General features: G+C 43.5%; 3 protein-coding genes across 14 annotated transcripts in view; 2 read left to right on the plus strand and 1 right to left on the minus strand.

The window, feature by feature from the left end:
* Nucleotides 1-12,360, plus strand: part of TSC1 (TSC complex subunit 1) — a 32,017-nt gene extending 19,657 nt beyond the window's left edge. For 7 of the 9 annotated variants that reach the window (XM_061476768.1, XM_061476761.1, XM_061476764.1 and 4 more), the window contains 14 exons: nt 176-285; nt 524-647; nt 1,036-1,151; nt 1,488-1,560; nt 2,875-2,973; nt 3,074-3,644; nt 4,151-4,194; nt 4,835-5,001; nt 5,880-6,062; nt 6,430-6,540; nt 7,112-7,234; nt 8,214-8,401; nt 8,515-8,676; nt 9,263-12,360. In XM_061476768.1, the coding sequence (XP_061332752.1) occupies nt 176-285; nt 524-647; nt 1,036-1,151; nt 1,488-1,560; nt 2,875-2,973; nt 3,074-3,644; nt 4,151-4,194; nt 4,835-5,001; nt 5,880-6,062; nt 6,430-6,540; nt 7,112-7,234; nt 8,214-8,401; nt 8,515-8,676; nt 9,263-9,749 (2,558 nt within the window). In that variant the 3' untranslated portion in view covers nt 9,750-12,360. The remainder of the gene's footprint in view (nt 1-175; nt 286-523; nt 648-1,035; nt 1,152-1,487; nt 1,561-2,874; nt 2,974-3,073; nt 3,645-4,150; nt 4,195-4,834; nt 5,002-5,879; nt 6,063-6,429; nt 6,541-7,111; nt 7,235-8,213; nt 8,402-8,514; nt 8,677-9,262) is intronic. The other 2 variants (XM_061476766.1, XM_061476767.1) reach the window with 2 other exon arrangements.
* Nucleotides 12,361-14,658: 2,298 nt separating this feature from the next.
* Nucleotides 14,659-20,145, minus strand: SPACA9 (sperm acrosome associated 9). Of its 2 annotated transcripts, XM_061476792.1 has the most exons (4): nt 19,965-20,143; nt 17,015-17,217; nt 16,201-16,348; nt 14,659-14,724 (listed from the first exon to the last, which is right to left on the minus strand). In XM_061476792.1, exons 1-4 carry the CDS (start codon nt 20,106-20,108, stop codon nt 14,716-14,718), a joined length of 504 nt encoding a protein of 167 aa, XP_061332776.1. In that variant the 5' UTR covers nt 20,109-20,143; the 3' UTR covers nt 14,659-14,715. The 2 variants fall into 2 exon arrangements, with proteins under 2 accessions (XP_061332776.1, XP_061332775.1); XM_061476791.1 differs by lacking the exon at nt 14,659-14,724 and having other exon boundaries at nt 15,870-16,348; nt 19,965-20,145.
* A 728-nt stretch (nt 20,146-20,873) lies between these two features.
* Nucleotides 20,874-23,431, plus strand: part of AK8 (adenylate kinase 8) — a 68,112-nt gene continuing 65,554 nt past the window's right edge. For 2 of the 3 annotated variants that reach the window (XM_061476786.1, XM_061476787.1), the window contains exon 1: nt 20,874-21,026. In XM_061476786.1, coding sequence (XP_061332770.1) covers nt 20,949-21,026 — 78 coding nt within the window. In that variant the 5' untranslated portion in view covers nt 20,874-20,948. Of the gene's footprint in view, nt 21,027-21,551; nt 21,709-23,431 lie in introns of those variants that run through there. The other variant, XM_061476785.1, reaches the window with a different exon arrangement.

Raw genomic sequence — 23,431 nt, forward strand, 5'->3', positions numbered from 1 at the left:
TAGGTGTTTTCTTGGGCTGGAAGAAAAGTCTCTTCTTTGCTAGCCTCAAATGTGTATGTTGAATGGATTTGAAATGCTTTGGTTAAAAGCCTTTAAATACAAGCCAGAAAAATCATTGACTTGTATTTTATGTGTTGGATACTTTTAATTTTTCTATCTTTTTTTTAACTTTCAGGGACTTCTACCCCATATTCTACTCCTCGGCTAACACTATCACAAATGCCAGGGCAGCTACCTCAGATCCTGAGCTCTCAGTCAGTACGGCTGTCAACTGAGCCACAGCAGGTAAAGCAGAAGACAAAGCATAGCGCACTTTTAATGCTCTGTGCTGCTTTCGTAGCTTCTCCTGACAGTCTTAAAAATTCATGTTTCTGAGATGTACCGTGAGTTCTTCAGAACTTAGTGTACATTTCATATTTAATCCCCACTTGATTTCCTGTGTCAGAACCTGGATGCAGATGCTTCATGTATTCCTTTTCTGAGCTTCCCTGATCTGTGTTTGTTGTGTATTGCTTTTCCATAGGTTACCATCTGGAGTCCTTCTGCAGTTTGTGGTATGACCACTCCACCAACTTCCCCTGGAGTTGTCCCATCAGACTCATCCCAGTCTGCATCACAACCTTACAGCAAAGCGTTTGGCACACCTGGTACGTGCTGTATTTTGGAATTAGGCCTTCAAAGTTCATTAAAATAGAAATTCTGGCTACGAATTTTGCTGTCAGCTTCTTAAATGGGAATACCACACCATGCTATTTGATAGGCTTACGTCATTACTTCTGTTAAGTGAGTACCTGGTCATACGGAGCAGTGCTAATGCAAACATTGAGATAGGAAAATAACTTACAGTGAGTTAAGTGCCAAAGTCTGAAGCAGGTCTTTTGGAAACTGTGCACTTTTATGTTGGTAAATAGTTGAAAGACATTTAAGAAGTAAATGCTTGAGATAGTGTTTAAACGGACAATTCTTCACATACAATATTCAGCTGAAGGGAGGCAGTGGGAGCCTGCTGAGAAAACGTTTGCTCCTCCTTTTCAGCAGGGGGGAAAGGAACACCTTTGGGAACGCCAGCCACATCTCCTCCTCCACCCTGCACTTCAGATGACTTTGTGCATGTTTCACTCCCTTCAGCTGCTGCCACGCCTCCTAAAAAGGTATAACAAAATTCTTCTGCCAAACAAATCTGATATTTTTTTCATTGACTTGCCATACATGCAGTGACCATAACTGAGAAGGAAAACACTACCAAAATCAGAGTAACTGGTCCACAAAAAGTGTTGCATTTCATTGCAAAAGTTCATTTTCTTCTAAGTTAAGACAACTATTGCCACTTCCAGTTGCACAGTTTTAAGACTGCTTGTATTGGTTTGCTGTTTAAGCCATCTGTTTGTTGGAATTTCCTTTCTATGATACTGTCAAGAGGTTTGTTTCCAAGAGATGTCTGATGCAAAGAATCTATTTTTGGTTTTGTTTTGTTGTGTTTTTTTCAGGAGGACAAACCAGATTCTGGGAGGCCTTTACTGTACCGACAGCAAAATGTCATAAACAGCGATAAATCACTGGGTAAAACCGTTTTCCTCTCCCCATTTCAGTACCCTATTGTAAACAAATCCTGTTTGTATTGACACGTGTTCCAGTTGCCAAACACTTTTCCACAGGTTTTTCTTTTTCCCTTTTTTCCACCCCTGAGTTGTTTGTAGTTCCAGGATCCTGCCTAAACCTATGCGTCAACTTAAAACCTTGTGATGCTTTTGATTTCGTTTTCACTATTCACCTTCAGAAATAGCTTACAGGTTATTTTTTTTAACTGGCCCTCATGCATTCTTGTGCATGTTTAAATGCTCAGATCTACACTGAAGGCTGCAAATTACATATTTTTTTAAAGAAAGCTGATTCTTTGAGGGTCATTCTTCTTGTTTTTATGAAAAGCAGCAAGTTGTATATGAAGTCTTACTTCCAAGTTTTGTGTCACATGTTTGGATCAAACTGTAAGGCTGCACATAATGATCAAGATGAGGGTCCCTTTTAAAGGCTTTTGGGGAAAATTATTTTCTATCTACAATTGCATTGCTGTACTTGAAACTTTTTTAAAGGCCTGTGGATTATTGAAATCAACAGTGGATGGTTGAGGAGCTCAGCTTCTAATAGGTATATCTAGAGTCCATTTTCCCTTCTCTGTCATCTACAGCTGTAGAAAAGGATTTTGGCACTGTATTTGAGCCTTCCTTACTGATCTTTACGATCCTCAAAGTGGAGATGATAATGAAATTTATAACTGTTTTTCCTTGGTGAAGTCATATACCAGCACTGGAATCTGAACTTCCTCAACTACATGTTAGGAACAGGCAAGGCTTTTCAGTGGGCTCCTAATCTGTGACTGAGCTGTGAGCAAGAGGTTTCTATCCTGCATGCTTCAGTGTCTCAGAGTTTTGATCAGTAGCCGCGTATTGTCAAGTATGTATTACATCTGTTTGATAAACTTCCTGTTTTCCACAAGTATTGTGTCCTTGTGTAGCCAAATCAGAAGCTGAAAGGGAGTTTAATGCTAGTGTGGAACTATAGTGGTCACACTAAACTTAAGCCATTTTATTTAATGGGTTAAATTGCAAACAACACATCCTTATTCATAGAGGTGGTTGACTACACTTGCTGTGCAGTAGCAAATACTAAGTTTACAAAATACATTTTGGGATCAGGACTGATCTCTGAACTAGTTCCTACACGGAATGGACCTCCTCCTTTGAGGAAGCATCTGAAGGAGCAACAAGTTTATTCTAAGGACCTTACAGCAGTAGAGGACTTCTGTTTTGTGCTGTGCTAAGGCTGAAGAAAACAGCACCTGTAAAACTAACTTTCCTTTTTTTTTTTTTTTTCCAGACACATCTGGTAGTAAAAGTTCAGTAACCTTAAGTGATCTTGCAGAGTTTTTAGGTGGTTTGTCTTTTGAAGATAGTGCTGAAAAGGATAGAGAGGAAGGTAATAACTCGTCATCCTTACATTCATGTTGGCTACGGAAATGTTTGTAATTTCAAAATACAAGATATGTAATTATGCTTCCCCCTCCCATCCTTCTCAGATGCAATATCTAAAGAGATCTCCGAGATCACAACTGATGCTGAGCACATGGTGCCTAGAGGAGGATTTGACTCTCCGTTTTACCGCACAAATGAAAGTCTGTCAGGCTCTCAGAAGAAGACCCATTCGGTAGTCTCTAGCGTTCAGGGAAACAGTCAGACCTCTGAGCCTTTAACATCTTCTCTGGACAAGTCTGGGCCTGAGAGTGCACGGGAAACACCCAAACAAACATTTACTCCCATAGACAAGCCCTGTGGAGGCTCTGGTGAAAGCCCTGCTGGTAACAGGGAAGGAACCTCTGGAGAGACCAGTATCCTCACTCCCAGCCCTTACAAAGTACCAGCACAAAGAAGAGCGGTGTTTCGGAGTGGGCAGCCTCCCCTCTATGAGCACCTTTTTGAGGTTGCATTACCAAAGACTGCCTACCTCTTCGTTGGCAAGAAGACTGAGGAGCTGCTAAAGAAAGCCAAGGGAGCCCAGGATGATGACTGTATGTCCTCTACTTCTCCTGTGGAAGTTCTGGACAGACTGATACAGCAAGGAGCAGATGCGCACACTAAGGAGCTGAACAAGTAGGTGACTGAAAATCTTTGCAGACTTTCTTGTTACTCCTGTTTGTGCTGGCTTTGTTTTAATAGCTGTGACTAGAAAGCAGCTATGTCTGTAAATCTACAATGAGACTGTCTTTTGGTTTCTGGGGTGGAGGATTTCTGTATTTGCAGTGGTAACATGTTTGCTTTGATACAAAGGGACTGTGACTGCTGTGCTCTTACTGTACTAACAGAGCTTGGGATGGCGAAGCAGGTTTTGGTACCACTGTTTGTGAGATTTGTTAATCAGGTGTAAGTCATGCACAAGGTACTTAAAGGCAAATGTTGAGGCTTATGCCCTCCATGCTCTGCAACCTGCTGCTTGCACAGTTCCTCCTTATTCTTTTCCTATTGACTGACTGTAGTTGAACTTTTATTAGGCTGTACTTTTATTAAGCTCTTTTGAGGTGGGCTTTCCACTTTCAGGTGACTTGCAGAGTGTTTTTATGTTTAAACTTACTGGTTTATGCTGCGTTTTCATTTTTCAGACTGTCTCTGCCAAGCAAATCTGCTGACTGGACTCACTTTGGAGGTGAGGAGGTTTCTCACGTGTTTTGGCAATCTGTTCCTCTGTCATTAGACTGGCTTAAAAAAAGACCTGCAACCTATTTTTATTTCATTTTTGTAACTAATGCTGCAGAAAGATGGTGCCTTCCATTAAGTCCTGGTTTATGTGCTCAGCAGATATACTTCTGTGCACCAGTGAGATGAGCTATTTTTTTTCATCTTTGAAAAGTGAAAACTGCTTTCCCCACAGTTCTAGACATTTCTACTTTTGACCACTGAAGATCTGCTAACCTCCAGTGATGCATTTAATAGGTCCTTCCACCTTTCCAATACTATTTAAAAACTCAAATGGTGATTGTTTTTCTTGCTGCTTCACATGTGTCTCATAGTTTTGCACTCTTAGGCATCTGTGGTGATGGTGAGCTTGCCTTTTCTTCCTAAACAGAAGGATCAATCTGTTGGAAGCATATACATGTTACTCTGGGAAAATACTTCAAAACTTTATCGTTTAAAACTTTAAGTTCATGTTGGAGACAAAGGGAGCAGACAGAATTTTCTAAGTTTTAATTTCAAACAAACCTAATTTGCTTATTTTAGAAAATATTTCCTGTAGATGGAACAGGGACAATTCAGTACCACCTTCTGCCTTTTAACTCCACCTCCAGGTTCTCCCCCTTCAGATGAGATTCACACCCTGCGTAACCAATTGCTTCTGCTGCACAACCAGTTACTGTATGAACGCTTCAAAAGACAGCAACATGCCCTTCGGAACCGTCGGCTCCTGCGAAAAGTGATTAAAGCAACAGCTCTGGAGGAACGTAATGCTGCCATGGTGAGCAGAGACACGGCTCTAGCAGTGATTTAAACATGCTGCTGTTAGAACACGTCTTAATTGGTGTGGCCAGCGTATTTCAGTACCACTCAATTAAAAAAGAAGCCTTGTTTCTCCCCTTATTAAAGTCAGTGTTTGTGGAATAACTTGTGGATGAGTTGTGTGCACTGTGATTATTAAAGCCAGGATGTTCTGTTTGACCATAGGCAACTGAATCAGTGGATGCCTGCATGCATGACCCCTGCCAGCACTTACCTTTGGATAATATTAAAGGCTTCACACCTAGAGGAATGGTTACTTAATGCCCAGCTAGACAACTTATTATTGAATTATTTCACTCTTCAATTGAGGAGTAATAGCAAAAACTTTAGAAACTCTCATGTTCTTTTCCAGAGGTATTTACCATTTGAAGTTATAAGTGCATTGAAGGATGTCTTATTACAGATTTAGCCATGTGTTATTTTGTATCTCCATATTATAGCTAGTTCCATCAACAGTTTCACCTTTTGATAAGGCAGTGGAGGAGCCAAAAATAGACTTCCAAATAGGTTTTGAAAGATCAGTCGTTGCTTCTGCTGTGAAGCCCGAGTCCCTGTTGAAAGGGTGAGATGCAGTGGAAGAATCGGCTGTTGCTTACTGTGCCTTTGGATGTGACTCGGAGTTTTCAGTCTGTCTGCTTTATCACTGTTTGATCTATTCTTCAGCCAAAAACCAAACGAAACCCCCAAAACTTTAAGAACATGTTCTATATAGAATATTTTATCTATGGAAAAGTGTTATGCCTGCATGCTATTGATAGCTTTACTTAGGTAATGACTTTAGATGTTCAAACTCAAAGCATGTGTCCTATCTGATGCTTTGTATGGGGTTTTTAACAGAAAGATCAGCTGAAACTACAGGAGAAAGAAATCCAGGCCTTGAAACTCAGTCTACAGAAGGAACAGGCAAGGTACCACCAGTTTCAGGAGGAACATGAAAATATAGTGTCTCAGCTTCACAGCCAGATCAGACAGCTGCAACATGACCGGGAGGAATTCTACAACCAGAGCCAGGAATTGCAGGTATGAAGCACGACACTGAACAAAATTGTGTTATCTACTTACTGGTTTTAAAAATAACCTTCCTAATAATAATATGGCATGAAATGCCTGAGAGAAAGTTACATATTTCTGTTAGAGAAATTGTCCTAATTCAGTATATGACAGTGCATAATTGGAAATGCCTTAAATCATCATCTTTTTATAGTTCTGTCTTGTTCTCAGTTTGGAAATAGGAAAGTGCAGTTTCATAGCTGGATTTGGGCTTTCAAAAGTGCTCAGCATATCTTAATTTATAGTGCCAGGGGTTACAGCCCTCCAGCCATTTGCTGTTGGTAGTCCTTATTAAAGCTTCAGAACCCTGAGTGAGTTGGTTTCTTCGTTTGAGCAGACCAAGCTGGAAGACTGCCGAAACATGATTGCAGATCTGAGGTTAGAACTAAAGAAGGCTAACAATAAGGTGTGTCACACTGAACTGCTGCTTAGCCAAGTTTCTCAAAAGGTAAGAAAAGTCACTCTTCCTAGTGTCCCGTTGTGTCTTCCTGGTTGTTTGCTTGATTCTTTTTTCTGATAGCTTTTATCAGATGCTTTTTCTTTCTTGTTCTGAAAGAAGCCTGTGCTTAGTTCCATAGAATCTAATATTAAATGCATAAAACCAACACGGAGACATGTATTTTTGGGAAAAAACTTCTAATTCGGTTCAGAGGCTTCTGAAACTTCTCATTTTGGCTGCTTTTTCCACATTAGGATTTTGTAGATTGAGCAGTATGAACTGGTAGTAAAGCTCTGCTAAATCTTGAAACTTTAGAGATCTTTTTCCTATCAGAAGTGGCATTCTTGTGTAAGTGGAAACATGGTTATCTTAAGGGGAGCAATGCCTGGTGAAATTCTGTATGGGCTGTCACCAGCTTTATCAAAATTGATTTATTTAACACTTATTACCTGTGATGCATTGGATTCTTGTCCGTCTCCCTCCTTTATAAAATACCCTGTGAACACAATGCCTGTCAGATGTGACTCTCCCACTGAACTGTTCAATCCAATGTTTGATTCTGTTCAATTTCCCTTTAAAGCTTTCCAACAGTGAATCAGTGCAACAGCAGATGGAGTTCTTGAACAGGCAACTTCTGGTTCTTGGAGAGGTCAATGAGTTGTACCTGGAGCAGCTGCAGCACAAGCACACAGACACTACAAAGGTATGGTTGCAGAGGAAGCCTTTTGAGGAATACTTCACTTGAGGTCATCATCAAGCTGTTCTCAGCCTTGTGTTGAGAATGGAGAAAAAGCCTCGTAATTTAACAGACACTTTGCAGTCGATTTTCAGGGATTGGATTTAATATTTGATCTTCTGTTCAGATTTTTTTTGCTGCAAGTTTATGGAATATCTTCAGTGTCCTGTGTCTGAAAGCTAAGAAGTAGATGTTAGGGTACACCTGAAGTCAGTTTTGGCCACTTGATGTAAGCTATTTGTAATTTTTTTCTTGCTAAAGGCCAAGACAATGTTCTCTTAATATAATTGGCAGGAGACTTGCTGGATTGGCTGTTATGTTTGTGAAAGTGTATAATGCAGGGTAGTAGTGCTAGAATATGTGGAAAGTTCTTAACCAGGATTTTGTGTTTTAGTGAGGTGCTGTTTTAAAACAAGTAGTCTTATTCTCACTCTGTCGTTTTCCTGTTAAGAGTTAGTATTAACTTCTGTGGTTCATATGGTTTTACTTCCTGACTTCAAAGAAACCTTACTTTAATTAGAAACAAGTAAATTACACAACAATGTAACTGCTCCTGTGTGAGAGCAAGTAATTAAAGGAGGTGAATAATAAGCCAAACAGAAAAAAAGTATTTTAGTGGTATTTAATGAAAGTCATATTGCAAAATGGTTTTAAAATGGAGTTTGTCTGTTCTAAGCCAGTGCAGAACTGCCAAGTTTACTTTGCTGAAAAGAGCTTTTCATAAGGAACATTAATGTGTTAATAAATTCCAGTGATGTATAGTTATAGTAACTTAATGGTGCACATCCTCAGAGTATCTCATTTTCTGTATCCATTTCTAGAAATACTTCTTTTATTCCATCTTGCTTAAAAATGTACCTATTTATAGCATCTGAGACATGTCTAAATACTAATAAAAGTAACACACAATCAAATTATACTTTAACATTGTGTTCTTTCCTTTGAGGAGGTTGAAATGTTGCATGCTGCTTTTCGGAAAGAACTGGAGAAAGCAAAACTGTGTGTTCAGCAGCAAAGTCAAAGGCTTGATGCTTCCCAGAAACGGATAGCTGAACTGGAATCTCAGCTTGCTAAAAAGGACCACCTCTTCCTGGAGCAAAAGAAATACCTGGAAGATGTTAAAATCCAAGCAAGGTAGGGGTGTCCTATGTAAAATTTGAGAGGTGCATTGACAGATGCGCTATCATAGTTGAGGCAGAATCTAGAGACACTGGACCTGATGGATTTTGATGTCTTTTTCTGTTCAGAGGTCAGCTGCAAGCAGTAGAAAGTAGGTACAAGGCCCAAAAAAGAATCACTCAGGCATTTGAGCTGGAGATTTTGGATCTGTTTGGCCGTCTGGAGAAGAGCAGCCTACTGAAAAAACTTGAAGATGATAAAACAGAAGCAGCTGAAGCGGCAGAAGAAAGGTAAGGGTGATGATGTAAAATATGCTTGGCTCATGAGCCAGAGAAAGCTCTGGTTTGTGTCAAAGCCCAGTCCCTTTAATCTACAAATTGTTACACTTTTTAAGTAGTTGTTTTACATATGTCTACCTAGAGCATCAAGGTAGCGCTGTACTTTCCCTCTGGTCATACTTGGTGTTTTATACACCAAATTCTGCTACAGCATCAGGATAATTTCTTGCATTGCCAGCAGATTCGTGGTGATCACCTGTGCTGGGGTTAGTTAAAAGATCTACAATCCAAGAATGGTCTCCTCCTTTACCCAAACAGATCAGGAGCTAGTTCAGTTCCATTCTTCTTTGGGATTATTGTCAGCTTTGGATTTAAATACTGTATGTTGCAAAGCTGAGTGTGTGTGACACAGAGTGTGTTACCCTCTGTCCCTTCTACTTTGCTACAGAATTGTGAAAGGGAAACTCTTGAAGTACATCTGCAGTAGCAGAAACAGAAAGTGATCAGAATAATCTGCCTTCCCCAGTGTTTCCCTGTTCATTGTAAACAGTTGCTATCATTTTCTTGTCACTGTATCCTCTTTCTTTTTTCAAACCAGGCTGGATTGTGGTAATGAAGATACTGTGGCAGGATACAATGAAGAAACAATTGGTAGAAATGGAGAGACCAAACCTCCCAGCACTCGAGGTAGTAGTAGCAGTAAGGGTGGCAGCAGTGGTGAGCTTTCCACCCCAGAAAAACCCCAGAACCAGAGATTCAGCAGTCGCTGGGAGACATCCATGTTGCTGGAGCCCTCGTCTACTGTCCCACTGACTGTAGGTTCACTCCCCAGCTCCAAGAGCTTCCTTGGAATGAAGGCACGGGAATTATTTCGCAACAAGAGTGAGAGCCAGTGTGATGAGGAGGGTGTAACCATCAACAGGCTTTCTGATGCGCTAAAGACTGAACTATGTAAAGATCCAAGCATGGAGACAAAGGCCCCTCCAAGCCCTGATAACCTTAGCCTCTCGCCTAAGATCCAGGAAAGCAGTGTTGGACAGCTTCATATCATGGACTACAATGAAACTCATCATGACCACAGTTAAAAAGGAAGACAGTCAATCAGTGTTATTTTCATATTCTTGGCATAGAACAGGAGGCGTGAATGCAAGTTTAACTAAAAGCTTTTATGTTTCTTTGGTCTGAGCAGCTAGCTCATGCAGCGGAATAGGATTGATGTCCAGAAACAGAAGAAGGCTGCTGAATGAATGCAAAGTGGATTTTTGGGTCTGGAGTTGAATCGCCCAGCCTAACTCCTGCTTCTTTCTCAAATTCAGTCCTTAGCAGCGTGTACTAATTTGAAGGGACAACTGTTAGCAATTGCAAGTATTTTTTCCCTTTTTCCCTGTCCCCAGTTGAGTGGCTGCATTTATGAACTCGAGTGCAATATGAGGCCAAATTAACATTTGTGAGTCTACTATGAATGCTTTGTATTTCCTTGCAAGCTTCCAATTTAGAGCAGTTAATTGTGCTGGCTGTCCAGGTGACTCCAGTTGCTTTCATCCTGGAAAGAAGCAGCACTAGAATTTCTAGTGCATTCATCTAAAGGTCTCTATTTTGCCTGTCCACTGTCCCATGTCCCTCAGAGCCCAGTCTTCATTAAGTTGGACTCTGATTGAGTATCTAAATGTTTAAAGAACAGTGTACCTCTGCAAAATGATTCATTCACCCTAATTCATGATCATTGTTTATATTGTCCTTAACATTTCCTGGAAAGTTGCATTTGAACAAACACTTAATGAGAAACTGGAGCTTGTAATGCAGAAGAGACCACGTATGCTGGAGACTAGACTAAAACACTAGCTTCTGATCTTCTTGGTATTTTAAGTGTTTGCCTGACAGAGTGGTACTGACCTCAGACTGGTTCATATGGGAAAGCGGTTGGGGTGGGAGAAGAGGGAAGATGAAGCTTCACTCAAGTAGGGAGAGCACGCAGAACACATATGTAGGATTGCAAACTTATGAAGATTTGCAGAGGAGCATTTGTTTCTCTAATCAGGGAAATGCTTGTGCTGCCTGACTCTCCTTTGTAATTCTGGTCTTTGTTCCTGGTCTGAGCCAGGCCACTGTGTTTTCAGTCCAAGAAATTGGCTTCATTCTTCCTGGGAATATGTTTTCAGACTTGACTTGGAGAATATGGTTTCCTTTGAGTCCTGTTGTGTTCAGACTGCAGCACATTTTTCAGCTCGGCAATGGTAATTTGGCTTTAGGTATCTCCCCTTTGTCCTCATCCTGTTTCCTTAGAGGACAAGGCCGAGGAGGAAGCCTGCTCAGACTGTGGATCAGAATTCCATGTGAAGCCTTCCTGTGTTAATCATATTTTTAAGTCAATGATGAGCCTTCTGTGAAGGAGGATTGTGGGATCAGGGCTTGTCAGTGGTCAGACTCAATCTCCTTCGTGACAGAGCAGAGCCTGCTGTTAGGAAGGCAGTGTGCTTGTTTTAAATGTTAGATATGTCTGGGTCCAGGCGTACTTAGACATATCAGGCTTCACAGTTACCCTGCATCACACATGGCCTCTTTTCTTAAATGTTCTGTGGGTGGCAGCTGCTGTTTGAAAACTGTCTCACATATAAATCAAGTCCAAGTACACTTGCACTTGTAGTTCAAATCCCTTCTTAACCTGAATAGGAACAAGACTTTCTAAGAGCAGCTGGCAATATGCTAACTTGTTCCTGACAGTACTTCTCCTCACCTTTCTGCTTCTTCCATAACACCTAGGGTCTAAATACATTTCTGCCTGTCTAAATTATTCTCAGTGTCCTTTCGGTTGGTCAGTCCTAACTCTGAAAGTAAAGGTGAACTTCAGTGGTTTTGTCCAAGCTTGAATCTGCATGGAATAGAAAATAGAGAGTTGGTTGTAAGTGACAGACTGGTTTTGTCGACATGTTTATAGGCTTTCTAAGACTTAGTGGTAGCAAACGTGGTAGCATATGTTTTGGTCAGATTTGAAGGTTTCTTGCCCCTTACCCCAGCGGGTGCCAGCCCCAGGAGTGAACGGTTTGCACACTGACCTTGAAGGGGGCTCGGCCACTGGATGCTGTTTTGTTGGAGGAGTTCATTGACCCGTCCTTGTGTTTTGCTGAGCCCAGGAGAGTGTCTTGCAGGATGAGGTCACTTGTTGTGCGGAGAGGCGGTCTTTGTTGTCGGTTACAGAAGTGCCCTGGCGGTAATGCAAGCTCAGTGATAAGGTGACTTTTTTCTTCTTTTAAAAAGGATTTTAGCACCGGGATAGTAGTGGAAACCACTTTAGGTTTGTTTATGGACCACAAAGATTATGGAGGAACAAATTTTGCAATTACTTTTTTTTTTCTAAGTCTAAAAATCATGGATCTGCTGTATGTAGTTAACTTGCAGTTTGTTTGAAGGGGTCCCATCGGTGAAGTGGAAACAGATTTTTTTAACTGACTGCTTTTAGTTAAATCTAAAATTGCTGTCTTTGTCAAGTTAATCTGTTCCCTGCCTCGCTCTTTGTAAGCATGTTAAACAATCCACATTAAATGCCATAAATATGAAATACGAGGAAATGGTACAATCGTAAGCTAAAGAGAACTTAAACCAAAAGGAGGTTTTGCTGTCCTTATTAGAATGTTCTAAAATGTCAAGGCAGTTGCTTGTGTTTAACTGTGAACAAATAAAATGTATTGTTTTGCACTACTCTGTGTTAAATTCCCTCCAAGCTGACCTCTCTGGGACCAAGCCATGCTGAGACAAAACGCACAGAAACAAGTTCAGTATTGAAACATCTTCCAGGAGCTGCATAGCACAGAGCAGGTAAGTGGTTCTGCCCCTTTTGAGTGGGGTTCCATGAGTTCTGCAGCGTGGGGTAGGTGAAATGAATACAAAGCAGAAAGTGAATTTGACTTGCTTTTACCTTATTTTAAACCATTTGCATATTCCTTAACAAGCTTAGCCTTGGAAAGCTGTACTTGCCAGTTTAAAAAAAAAAAAGAATTAGATATATATTACCCACAGAAGTACATCCAGGGGGGAACAAAAAGAGAAAACTAAAGTACCTTCCTTTCTCACTAATGCTAAGTAGTGTGTTTGATGGTTTACATCAAAGGTAATAAACATGGAGTAGACATTAGGGAAAGAAAGAAAGAATTTGAAGATTCTTTGCTTGATCTTGATTTATTAGAACTGTTTAGCTGCTGGTGCAGTGGTAGATTTTAAAAGAGGTTACAAAAGAATTTAGAGAATCAGCAGGAGTTACTTCATACATTCGTACACACAAGAACTTCACAAGAAGAGCTTAGTTACTGTTCACCCAGGCTTTACTTTTCAGACAGAACTTTATTTTGTGGGTGGCTGCACAAAACCTGCATCCCTGAGCTCTACTTTGGCTAAACCTGATTTTCTTGCCGTCCCTTTCACTTCAAGCACACCCTCCCAGCTGCAGCCACTAGAGGCCCTGCCAAGCTTGCCACTTCCCACTGCCAGCTCTGGTACAGTTTTGGGGATGCTGAGTCCCCCTCTCTTTCAAATCACCCCTCTCCTGCCTTCAGGAGCCCACCCCAGTGCTTGGTCCTCACCTCATGGGGCCTGATCCCATCCCCTCTGCTGGTGAGGTGCTGGGACTGGGTGTTTCACTTACAGGATGTTTTGACCCAATTACAGGTTGAGAAAAGCCTCGTTTGACCCTTGGCTGAATTGAGGGGAGCACAGAGGATATTTATAGTCTGCAGAGGCCAGGATGCTGTTGAGATCAAATGCTACCAGCCCATACCTCTTATACAGTATTTGAATGAAAAAGCAGCACTTATTTCCTGGACTAAGTGACAGATCTCTGGGTAAGTCACTCTGGGGCCCTGCAGGGTTTCTCAGTGTGTAAATTGCAATTTTATGCTCACAGAGGCTAAAGTTAAACTTTATTGCACTTCTGTGTTTGGCATTTACATCCTGTTTATGCAGATTCTTCAAACGGCTTGATTTTGTAGTAGAGAAAAACAATTCCTGCTGTATCTTTTTGTCTTTTGAAGTGTCCATCCACCCTGGAAGAGGAGAACTTGTATGGAAATTAAGTAATTTGTCTAGATGTTTTTGTGAGCCTTAACTTTGCAGTCTTCCAGCAGATCCTGGTCATGTCATTACCAAGCCTCAGACTGCAGGTTTTATGCACTCATTTTTCTGCTTGTGTCTTAAAATTTGGCTGCGTAAGACTGAAAGGGCTAGGCTAGAAATTATTGGTAAGGTTTAGGGATTTATTTAGAGATTTTCTTGCATGTATGGTGACCTTGGTCAAGCACAAGTGGACAACTGCATTGGCATTGTGAACAGTGAGACCAGAGTAGGGCTCATCAGAGCCTGACTGTTCAAATTTAAACTATGTGACAGGGTGAGGAAGGTTGGAAACAAGATCTGGAAGCAGCATCTCTTGTGTCCCCAACACTTGTCTTCTTTTAGTCCATGTAGCGTGTGCTTGTACTGAAAAACTTTCCAAGACAGCAACTGTCATCGGACACTTGTCTTTGCCATGTGAAACACAATAGGGCAGCTGTGAGCAACACTGATTTTTCTGCCTGAAGCTGCCTTTGCAACAGGGATCTCAAGTAGAGGCTGAGAGGGTAACAGGCTCATCCGGCTGGCTGCATCCCCAGCAGTGCCTGGGAGCCTTGCTGGGACCCTGGCAAGCTTTATTACCCACTTGAGTTCACCAAGATTCAATGCAGTTGGATCATGTTGTCTCCTAAAAATAGGCTTCTACTCCAGTGTGGACAGATATATTGCATTGCAGAATAAGTGGATAGGGGAAGGGAGGAGAAGTGCAAAAGAAGGTGGGGTTACGTGAGGAATCAAAATATTCCTGAAAATACTTGCCATTTCATCTGAGCTATCATTCCTTCCTACGCTGCCTCCTCTGCATTAATTCTTCTTTTTTTGGCTTCTGGTTGCCAAAATCTGGTCACGTTAAACTAAAAGTTTTCTCACAACTTTAGCAAACTGAGCCAGGAATGCAAAGGGAAATTGTTTATTCAGGAGTGTCTTCTAGCAGGAAGCAAAGAACAGGAGCTAACTTCTCTGTGGGAGGGGAAAAGAGCAGTCACATACAGGGAAGGCACCATATTATTGAGATCTTAAGTTTGTAGTTAACTGTGCTTGAGTAAAAGCATCACCAGAAATGCGTTATCAGCTCCAGAGAATGGGGAGGGCCTGTGGCTCTGCTGACCCTCCCTGAGCAGGCTGGAGTGAAAGTTGTTTCCAGCACTGGTATAAAGTCGCTGTGCTGGAATTGTAAAGTGTTGGTATAAAAGCAGCATGAGGCTAGTTCAAATGCCTTGTAATTTTAATGAATTTTAAGCCTCACAACATCTTTGAAAGCTAGGCAAGCTGGATTCTCATCTCAAAAAAGAGAAAGCACAGGCATTTTAACTTACAATTTGAAAAGGAACCATCTGAAAATGGCCACAGCTTTCTCACTCTCTCTGCTCCCCCCAGATTCCCATGAATCACATTAGGAATGACTTTGTTGGTTTTGCAGAGCTCTGGGGATGATATGGGTTAGGGTTTTATCCAAGTTTGGATATTGTCAGTGCACCAAACTAAGTGCAAATGATGCTTGTTCTCTCTTCCATCTCTAGCTCTGACAGCAAGGAGGTAAAAAGGTGTAAGGGAAGATGTTTGGAGGGGTATGTGCCGGCCATGGTGTGAGAACCTGCAGGAAGGATGCAGCAGAGCACAATCAGTGCAGCTAAAAACACACTGACCTTTTTGGTAGCTGATGGCATGTAAGGGAAACATCATTAGTGTCCTGTAAACATTGATTCTGTGCTCCAAATGACCAAACAATTTCAGTGGGGGTGAGGGAACTTCAGGGACACGCCTGAATCCCAGACATGTGTCTGAATCCAGCTTTGCTGCTCTGCATCACGTTCTTCGGACATGCAGGTTCTTCACGCCTCTGGCTTTGGTGACTGAGTGGGTGTTCCTCAGAAGCTTGAGAAAGTGTAAAATCCCATTTTCAAGAAACCTGCCCAAGATTCGTGGCTGAAAGATTAGAACCTGATTACTCCTGACTGTTCCCTGCTCTCACAGCAGTGCTGGTCAAAGGCATAAGCTCTAATGTTACAACTACTGCTGGTAAGGATACAGCTGGAAATACCAGCAAGGGTGAGAGTGTGTATCTGCTCAAGGCTGGGTTAGAGGGCTAACTATTCAGAAAGTGGACTTGGATAGGCAGGATCTCTAGTAATCATTTCACTGTCTTCAACCACCTCGTTAAAGGTGGTAAGTATGAGATGGGTGAACTTTGATCCTTTAAAAGGCATGTCTACCTGGAGGTTTCCAGGGACTTTTGCATTTCCCACTGTGACTTTTTGTGTCATTGAGGTGCTGCTTCTTCCAGACGTGCTTATTCCCCTGCACTTGTACATTATCTTTCTTATTAGCTGAGGTCTGAACTTCAAGGTGCACAGAAGGTGTTGTTTGGGAAATGACTGCCTTGTCTGGTACACCTTGGGGTGCTGACTTCTCAGAGATAGCATTTCCACCACTCACATTTTGCAGCACCTCCCGTGACAGCTTCTCAGTGTGGGTTATCCACTCCTTTATGCAGTCTAGAACAATGGGGATGAGGCTCACCACCCCTCCAAAATGATTCTTTGCTTCATGACAGCTCAGGTGATTCACAACATCATGAGGGTATCTGTGGGACAGAAGGAAACAAGTGGCAGACTAGTCCCAGCAGTGTAACCCCGGTGAGCCCACAGTGCGTCCCTGAGACCGCCTGTGAAGAGCAGAAACGTAGCCATTCATCTCCCCAGAGCAAAAAGGCACAGATAGGACTGCATCCTGAGAAATGAGTCCTGCCAAACACACCGTCTCGGCTGTTGGACTGGAGCTGAAAGACTTGAAGAGTGTGTACAAACACTTAAAATCATAGAACCGTAGAATAGTTAGGGTTGGAAAGAACCTTAAGATCATCAAGTTCCAACCCCCCTGCCATGGGCAGGGACACCTCACACTAAACCATCTCACCCAAGGCCCCATGGAAATTATTCCTGCAGAGCAGGAATAGGAGGAGGAAGAAGGTAAACTGCCTGAGTGTTGCATGGGACTTCAGGGTGCTAACCTGCCTTCCAAGTACCAGTAAAAAGAATGAATCAAGAAACCAACTCCCTTTTTGTGATCAGAGGCTGGTTTTCCCACCAGCTGGAATGGTAAACTGGGTAGCATCTCGTACCCTCACTAGAGCCAGAGAAGGGTGTTGTAGCAGAACTGATGGAAAAGTCAGGTGGGAATATGCATTCCTGTGACAGTTCCCCAGCACTGACAGTCGCCTCAAAGAAACAAAGCTGATGGAGACACCTACTTGGCTCGGATGCTGCTCAGGTCGTTGCTGTGGCTGAGGAGCACCTTGCACCTCCCCAGAATGTCATTGGTTGTGCTGTTACAAGGCTGCACACTTTCCAGCTTCTGGCAGAGCTTGCTTAGGTCATTGCAGATGTTTAGGAACATGTTGAGGATATGCCTGTCAGTGGAATTGTTACAGTGATGGTCCATGTAGGACTGTACCTGCATGTGGGAAAGACAGTTGTGCATGTTAAATTACATGTGACTTATGCTGTAAAGGTGGAGAAGCTGCTTTCTTTTGTGACTGCAGGCATGAGCCACTGGGGAAACCACAACACTGTGGCAGGCAGTAAGATTTCTAGAGCATGACCAAGATGTTTGCTTGTCCTTCATCATGACTAAAGAAGGGGGGTAACAGATCTGCTCATCGGCACACCAATGAGCCTTCCTCCCTCTTTGAAGCAGTATAGGAGAACTGTGGCCAAACCACAGCTCTGCTGCAGGCCCTACATAAACAGGCTGAGTGTGAGCAGAGTTCTCTCTCTGCTCCAAGCAGGGCATCCTGAGCCACTGCCACAACTGCCTGGGCAGAGCTGGGTGTGAGGTGAGGGCAGTGACCAAGCTGGGAATAGTTTGGAGTCATGTGCATTCTTCACTTGGTTCTTTATTTGTCACCACTAGATGTGACTGCAAACTAAACTCATTTAACCTGAATTGTCCTTACTAAACTGTCACAGCAATGATATTCCCTATTTGCCTTGAGCATTTTTGTTAGTCGGAGCAAATGGCATAGCATGATGAAACATTATGCCAAGAGATTAAGTATTTCCTCCAAAGAAATTACAGATACTTTAGACATGAGTGGTCAGAATATAAAACACTGAGTGGCTGGTTGGCAGTCATAGCTGGGCTCTGACACCTTCAGAGCTCTCTGTAGCATTTCAAGACAAGATCCAAGTAGCTGCTCCAACACTGGCACAGTTCCTGCATACAGAAAAGCCATTATGTGCTCAGAAAAATTCTCAAGAGGTTTGTAAGAAAAATAAAAAATGGGCCCTAAGTGTCCATTTCCACTCCACGTTCCTCCTTGCTCACTGAGCATCCTGCCCTTGTGAGTGGCAGGATTTTTTATTGCTTGCTGTGAGCAGATTTTATTGCTGCTGTATTCTGTCCTAAAGAGAATAGCATTTTAGCCTGGATGTTCACTGGTGGGATAAGCTGGACTTCTTTCTGTCCACATCAACAACAGGTAATGCACCTGAGTAACCAGGACTACAGGAAGTACCAAGCTTTGCATTAGCCATCTGCTGCTGATCTGCAGCAAGGGGCGATCATGGGTGGCCTGGACACTAGGCTGATGTCATGACCCCAGCCAGGCTCTGCTGGGGTCACTGGGTGGTCTCAAGCAATGACTGAGGAGCTTGTCTCACAGCACCGCTTGGGATTTGACTTTATATCCTACTCCATGTAGAAGTCTTTAAGGAGCTCTTGCCATTGCCTAGCAGAGGTGTGTTCTTTGACCTTTCCACTTTACTATGCTCTGTCAGCAAAACATCATCACTCAACACCAAAAATGCTCCCACATACAACTTTCAGGGATTAGAAATGCAGCTGTATTGACGTACACTATCATTTTTTTTTATGTAGTGTCTATGCCTACCAGCAAAGCAAGCTGGCAGTCGAGTCAGCTGTACGCTGAGACCACACATATTTCTGCATTTGTTGCTTATCCTCTTGTGCTATCCCAGGCAAAATTAAAGATGCAGAAGAATGGTAGGGAAATAAGATTAATGTCTGGTTTAGCCACACTGAACTTTGGTGGTGGTTCAGTTCCTGCCCAGTGCATCACCAGTCTGTGCTCAGCCCATGCTCTGTTCTCCCTGGTAATTTGCTCTTTTCCCTTTCTCATCCTCACCTTGCTTTGTACCCTCAGGGCTGTCTGGGCAATACAGTTTCCCACCACTAAGTTCACAGGTTACCGTACCACAATGTCACGGATCAGTGTAATTGCTGAAGTTGTTGCCTATAAGATTTCTTTCCTACAACAACCAGCCCTTCCACCTCTGCTGAGAAGCAGAGTCCAAGCTGGCTTAAAACCACTGAAATGTTGGCACTTTTCAATACAGCATAATGTTACACAAAATCTCAATCCCTATTTTTGGAAAAAATGGAGTGGAATGATTGTCATGATCCTCTTCAGTATTATGAGCAAAACCCTTATAATAGGGAGAGTCAGCCCTTAGAAAAGACAACCAGCTGACTCCTGTGTCCCAGTCCTAATAACTGCTTGGCTTTCACTCTGGCTTTGGCATCCATCTGGGTTTTGTGCCTGGGTTCTGCTGTCTCAAATCCCACTATTCTAATTTGATTTAGGCTTTTCTTCCCCCTCTGTCTGCAGGTGGTCTAAGTTCTTTCCACTACTTAAAACATCCCATGTTATAAAAATTCCAAGACAATTCACTTACCAGTCCAGAAAACCTGTAGCCCACTTGGGACTTCCAGCCCTCAATCCATCATCCTACCTCTGTAACACAGCCATTATTTTTAATAAGGGGTATAGAAAGCTACAGCAGCACCAATACCAGGGGGAAGAGGCAGGCATGCTGGTTACTGCGAGTTAAGGATTACACATTCCATGGGTGGCTGGGGAAGGAGCGTTGGTTTGTTTTCTTGTACCCTGGATTTCTGGCCATGCCTCAGCAGTGAAATGGCAGCGTTAAACTAAATCATAATGTGATGCTCAGCAGTAAAATTCCTTCTCTGTAAATGGGAAGATCTAACACAGGTATTTCTCTCACCTACTTTTGCCACTGGATTGCAGAGTTGTACACAAATGTTGCTGAGAGGTTTTGTGCATCTTCCCTTAGTAGAAACATTTGTTTATCCCTGAACTAGACCCAAGTGTGTGACAGCACCGCACTGGTCCCTTGTTCTCATCGGCAAAGAACTTTGTGCTGCATCCTTTGTACCTGGCTGATGCTTGCGACAGGTCTGATCATGTCATGAGCGTTCTCTCGGGTGTGTTGCAGTGCTCCGATAAACGTGAACTGCTGCTGAAGGAAGAGCTTGTAGTTCTGCTCTATGCTTCTGAGGGCATCCTTTACCTCATTCATGTTTTCTCCTTCCTGGATTTGGGGAGGGAAGGAGAGAGAGGAAGCTGCTTTTTGGACATGATGCAATTCTATACGTGTAGTTTAATCTTTCACCTGAATTGTGTAGGCTAGTGGAAAACTTTTTTTTAAAAGAAGTATGAAAGAGGAGATGTGTTGTGTCACAGCTCTGCAGTCCCACAGCCCCAAACGGGAAGTCAGTGAGTTCATAACGATGCTGCAAACAGAGGCAGAGAACCCAGAGGGGACCCTGACAGGCAGACACCATAAACCCCAGCGGGTCTACCATGAGCTAACGTGGTGATGTGAACGTCGAGCGCAGGGTGGCGGCTTCTCTCACTCCACACAGCCACAGCCCGAGCGCCTCAAACGCTCTGGCGTTAAATGAAGCCGAAGGAGGCTGGAGAGGCCGGGGCCCGCACCGTCCCCGAGTCCCCCGAGGGGTCTGTTTCCTCCCTGCAGCCCCCTCCCGCCCCACCGCCCGCAGGACCGCGCTGCCCGGACCTCCCTCTCCCCCGCTGCAGCTCAGCGGGCCCTGCGGGTCCCTACCGGCCGGCGCGGTCAGCGGCGAGCCCGCCTGCAGCGGTAGCGGCGAACCGGGCTCCGCGGGGCTCTCCGGCATCTCCCGCTGCGCTGCCGTCGCCCCGGCAACGCGCCGCTGTCTCCTTGGCAACCGCGCCGACGTCGCGCATCACCTCCCCCGGGGCGGGGCGCGTCGGGGATGGATGACGTTGTGCCCTGTTGCTGTTACCCCAAGCAGGGCGCGCCTTTAAGGCGTCGCGGAGTGATAACGCAGTCCTTAGCAACGCAGCAGCGCGGCAGGGCGGGTTGCTAGGGGCGGCCATGGCCGAACTGGCGGGGCCGTGGCCGCCGCCGGTGGGCGCCTACGCGGAGGAGCGGGAGCTGTTCCGGCTCCTGCAGGTGAACGGGCCGCGTCTGCACTGGGGCACCGCGGGGCCTCCCCACTGCCCCCTTAGGGGCGGCCTGGAGGAGCCGGGGGATGGTGAGGGGCACAAGCCAGCGCCGGCCTGGCCCGGGGCGGGGGGCCCGGCTTCCTCACTGTCTCTACCGGCGGTGCTGCCTGCTGGGGCCCCTGAGGAGGCTCATCTGGGGCGCAGCGCCGCGGCCATTTTCCCCAGCTGTCGGTACCGGACTCCGGTGGGAACTCTCAGGCGGTGGCCCCCTGTGAGGGGCAGGTGCACCGGCCGAGGGCTCAATTAAATTATTAACTAAATTAATTAATTAACTTACTACTAGTAATTGCTGGGGGTCGTACACCTTATGTTTTGAGGAAGAAAGTGGTAGCCTGTGGAGGAAACGCGAGGGGGAGGCGGCAACAAAGCGCGGGAAAAGCCGGGGTGAAGGGGTTTGCCCCAGAGGCGCTGAGGTAACCCCAGAGGAGCTGAGGTAACCCCAGAGGAGCTGAGGTAACCCGCTGCCGCCTGCCCATCGCCACCGCCCGTCCCAATGTGTTTCCCGGCGCGTTGCTGCTGCTGTCGCGGCTTTTCTGTGGAGGTGTGTGTCAAAAATAAAAAGAAGTACACTTCTAACGTCGTTGTGATTTCACTAAATAGCAAGAGTGCTTTCCCTGCCTTAGAGAAAGGTATGTTTTGTTTTGAAAGTCTGGGGAAAGCCCTTTTGTCGTGCATGGGGAGGTTTGTGTGCTGCGGCTCTGAGGCGAGAACTTGGTTAAGAGAGGCTCCCCTGTGTGCTGCTGCTCACAGCTCTGTTTTAAGGCTTTTTTATTAATATCTCCGTGGAATACATACAAATACTTATTTTTATTTCTTTTTTTTTTTAGTCATGTAACCTAAATCTAATTACTCTGACCAGTTTAGCATAATATTTGTGTTTTTTAATAGAAATTCTGTGTTTTGCATCCCATGAGGTATTGAATGCGGCTGCAGGACCTCGCATTCCATCAAACAGTTGTGGGATTTACTCAGAGTCTTGTTTTCTTTTTGGGCTTCAATTGTATTGTAGCAATTTGTAATGGTACAAACAAACACAGCTTGAAATCATTGTCCTAGACTTTAAACATTAAACATTGACAAAACCCAAATTATCGAACCTAAAACATGAGTCCCAAAACATGAAACCCCCCCGAGATTCACAGAACTCATGTAAAATTGAACTGGGATTAATAGAAGTGAACAAAATGAAGCATGCATGTAAGTGCAGGTAGGAATTGGGCACAAAATAGTGTGAGGATAAGTCATTTTCTGAATAGGTTTGAATTGTAGTAAGGTCAGATTTTCTTAGTTCTTTTATTTTGATAGCTGCTGATAATGGTGGTGCCAGATTCAGATTTCTTAGTTTAAATGATTGTTGCTGGAAAGTAATGATTTTAAAGGAACTTCTAATAAAAATACGAATTTTATACTGTGTGCTCTCTGCTGCCCAGACCTTGAAGCATCAGATTTTGCATGTGCAAGAGTTTATAAATGAAATTGAGTGTTTTAATTATGCTAATTAAGTGGATGAAGTCGAAAAGGAAAATGGGTCACTCCAATAAAAGACAATCATTAAAATAAAGCATTTTATGGAATATACAGACTTTATGGTATTTACTGGTGAATATTAAAATGTTATGGTTGATTTTTAGCAAAAGATGTTCTATGCCAGTATGAGCATTGCAGTAGGTAATGTAAGTCAGAACATTAGCTGCTGTTTGATGTTTAGTGTTCATTACTGAATTCTTGGCTGTGCTGAAACGTCTTATACGGAGATCTACAGAGTTTCTAAGTGTTACTTTTTATCTGCCTGGGAAGCTACAATCCTCGCTGAAATTAGTGGAACATCCCCACTGCTGTCAGTGGGAGCTGAGGCAAGGCCCTGTGTAACTTTAAGCATTTAATATGAAAATGAGCTCCAAAGTAGACATTCAAGGACATGCTTTAAGACTTCCCCCCCCTTACTTTTCATGTAGGAGGAAAACTAGTATGATTACGAGAAAGAGATGTGCTACTTTTGAGGCTTTGGCTGTTGGTTTTGGGTTTTCTGCAGGTTGTATCTTTTCTGCAGTCCTCTAGGCTAGTGAGAAGCTTGCAGGAATGTGCTTGAGAAGGAGGTTTAACTTGCCCTGCAGAGATACTGATTTGAGTCTGGTTTTGAAACTCCTTGTATGGTTTTTATGTCAATGCTGATTCAACTGTTATCAACACCAGGCTCAAGCAGTGCCTGGTGCCCATATGTATCATAAATAAGCCAAAGCAATGGGGTTATTTTTGTTTCAATTGACAATTATTTCACTATGCTTCATGTTTTCATAGTTTCAATTTTGTCTGTGAAAGGGGCCTTAAGAAAATAAAGAAACATTCATAAGC

This window comes from Pezoporus flaviventris, unplaced genomic scaffold, assembly GCF_033815535.1.
Source record: "Pezoporus flaviventris isolate CSIRO_AGI_PZ_B2104156 unplaced genomic scaffold, CSIRO_AGI_Pfla_v1 ptg000097l, whole genome shotgun sequence".
Classification (NCBI taxonomy): Eukaryota; Metazoa; Chordata; class Aves; order Psittaciformes; family Psittacidae; genus Pezoporus; species Pezoporus flaviventris.

Excerpts from the sequence above, each read along its gene's own strand:
- SPACA9 (XM_061476791.1), bottom strand. The coding sequence starts at position 20,108 with ATGAATGAGGTAAAGGATGCCCTCAGAAGCATAGAGCAGAACTACAAG. Across the intron at positions 17,218-19,964 it reads CTGTCGCAAGCATCAGCCAG|GTACAGTCCTACATGGACCA; the intron begins GTACAAAGGATG and ends TCCCACATGCAG. Across the intron at positions 16,349-17,014 it reads CTGAGCAGCATCCGAGCCAA|ATACCCTCATGATGTTGTGA; the intron begins GTAGGTGTCTCC and ends TCTGTCCCACAG.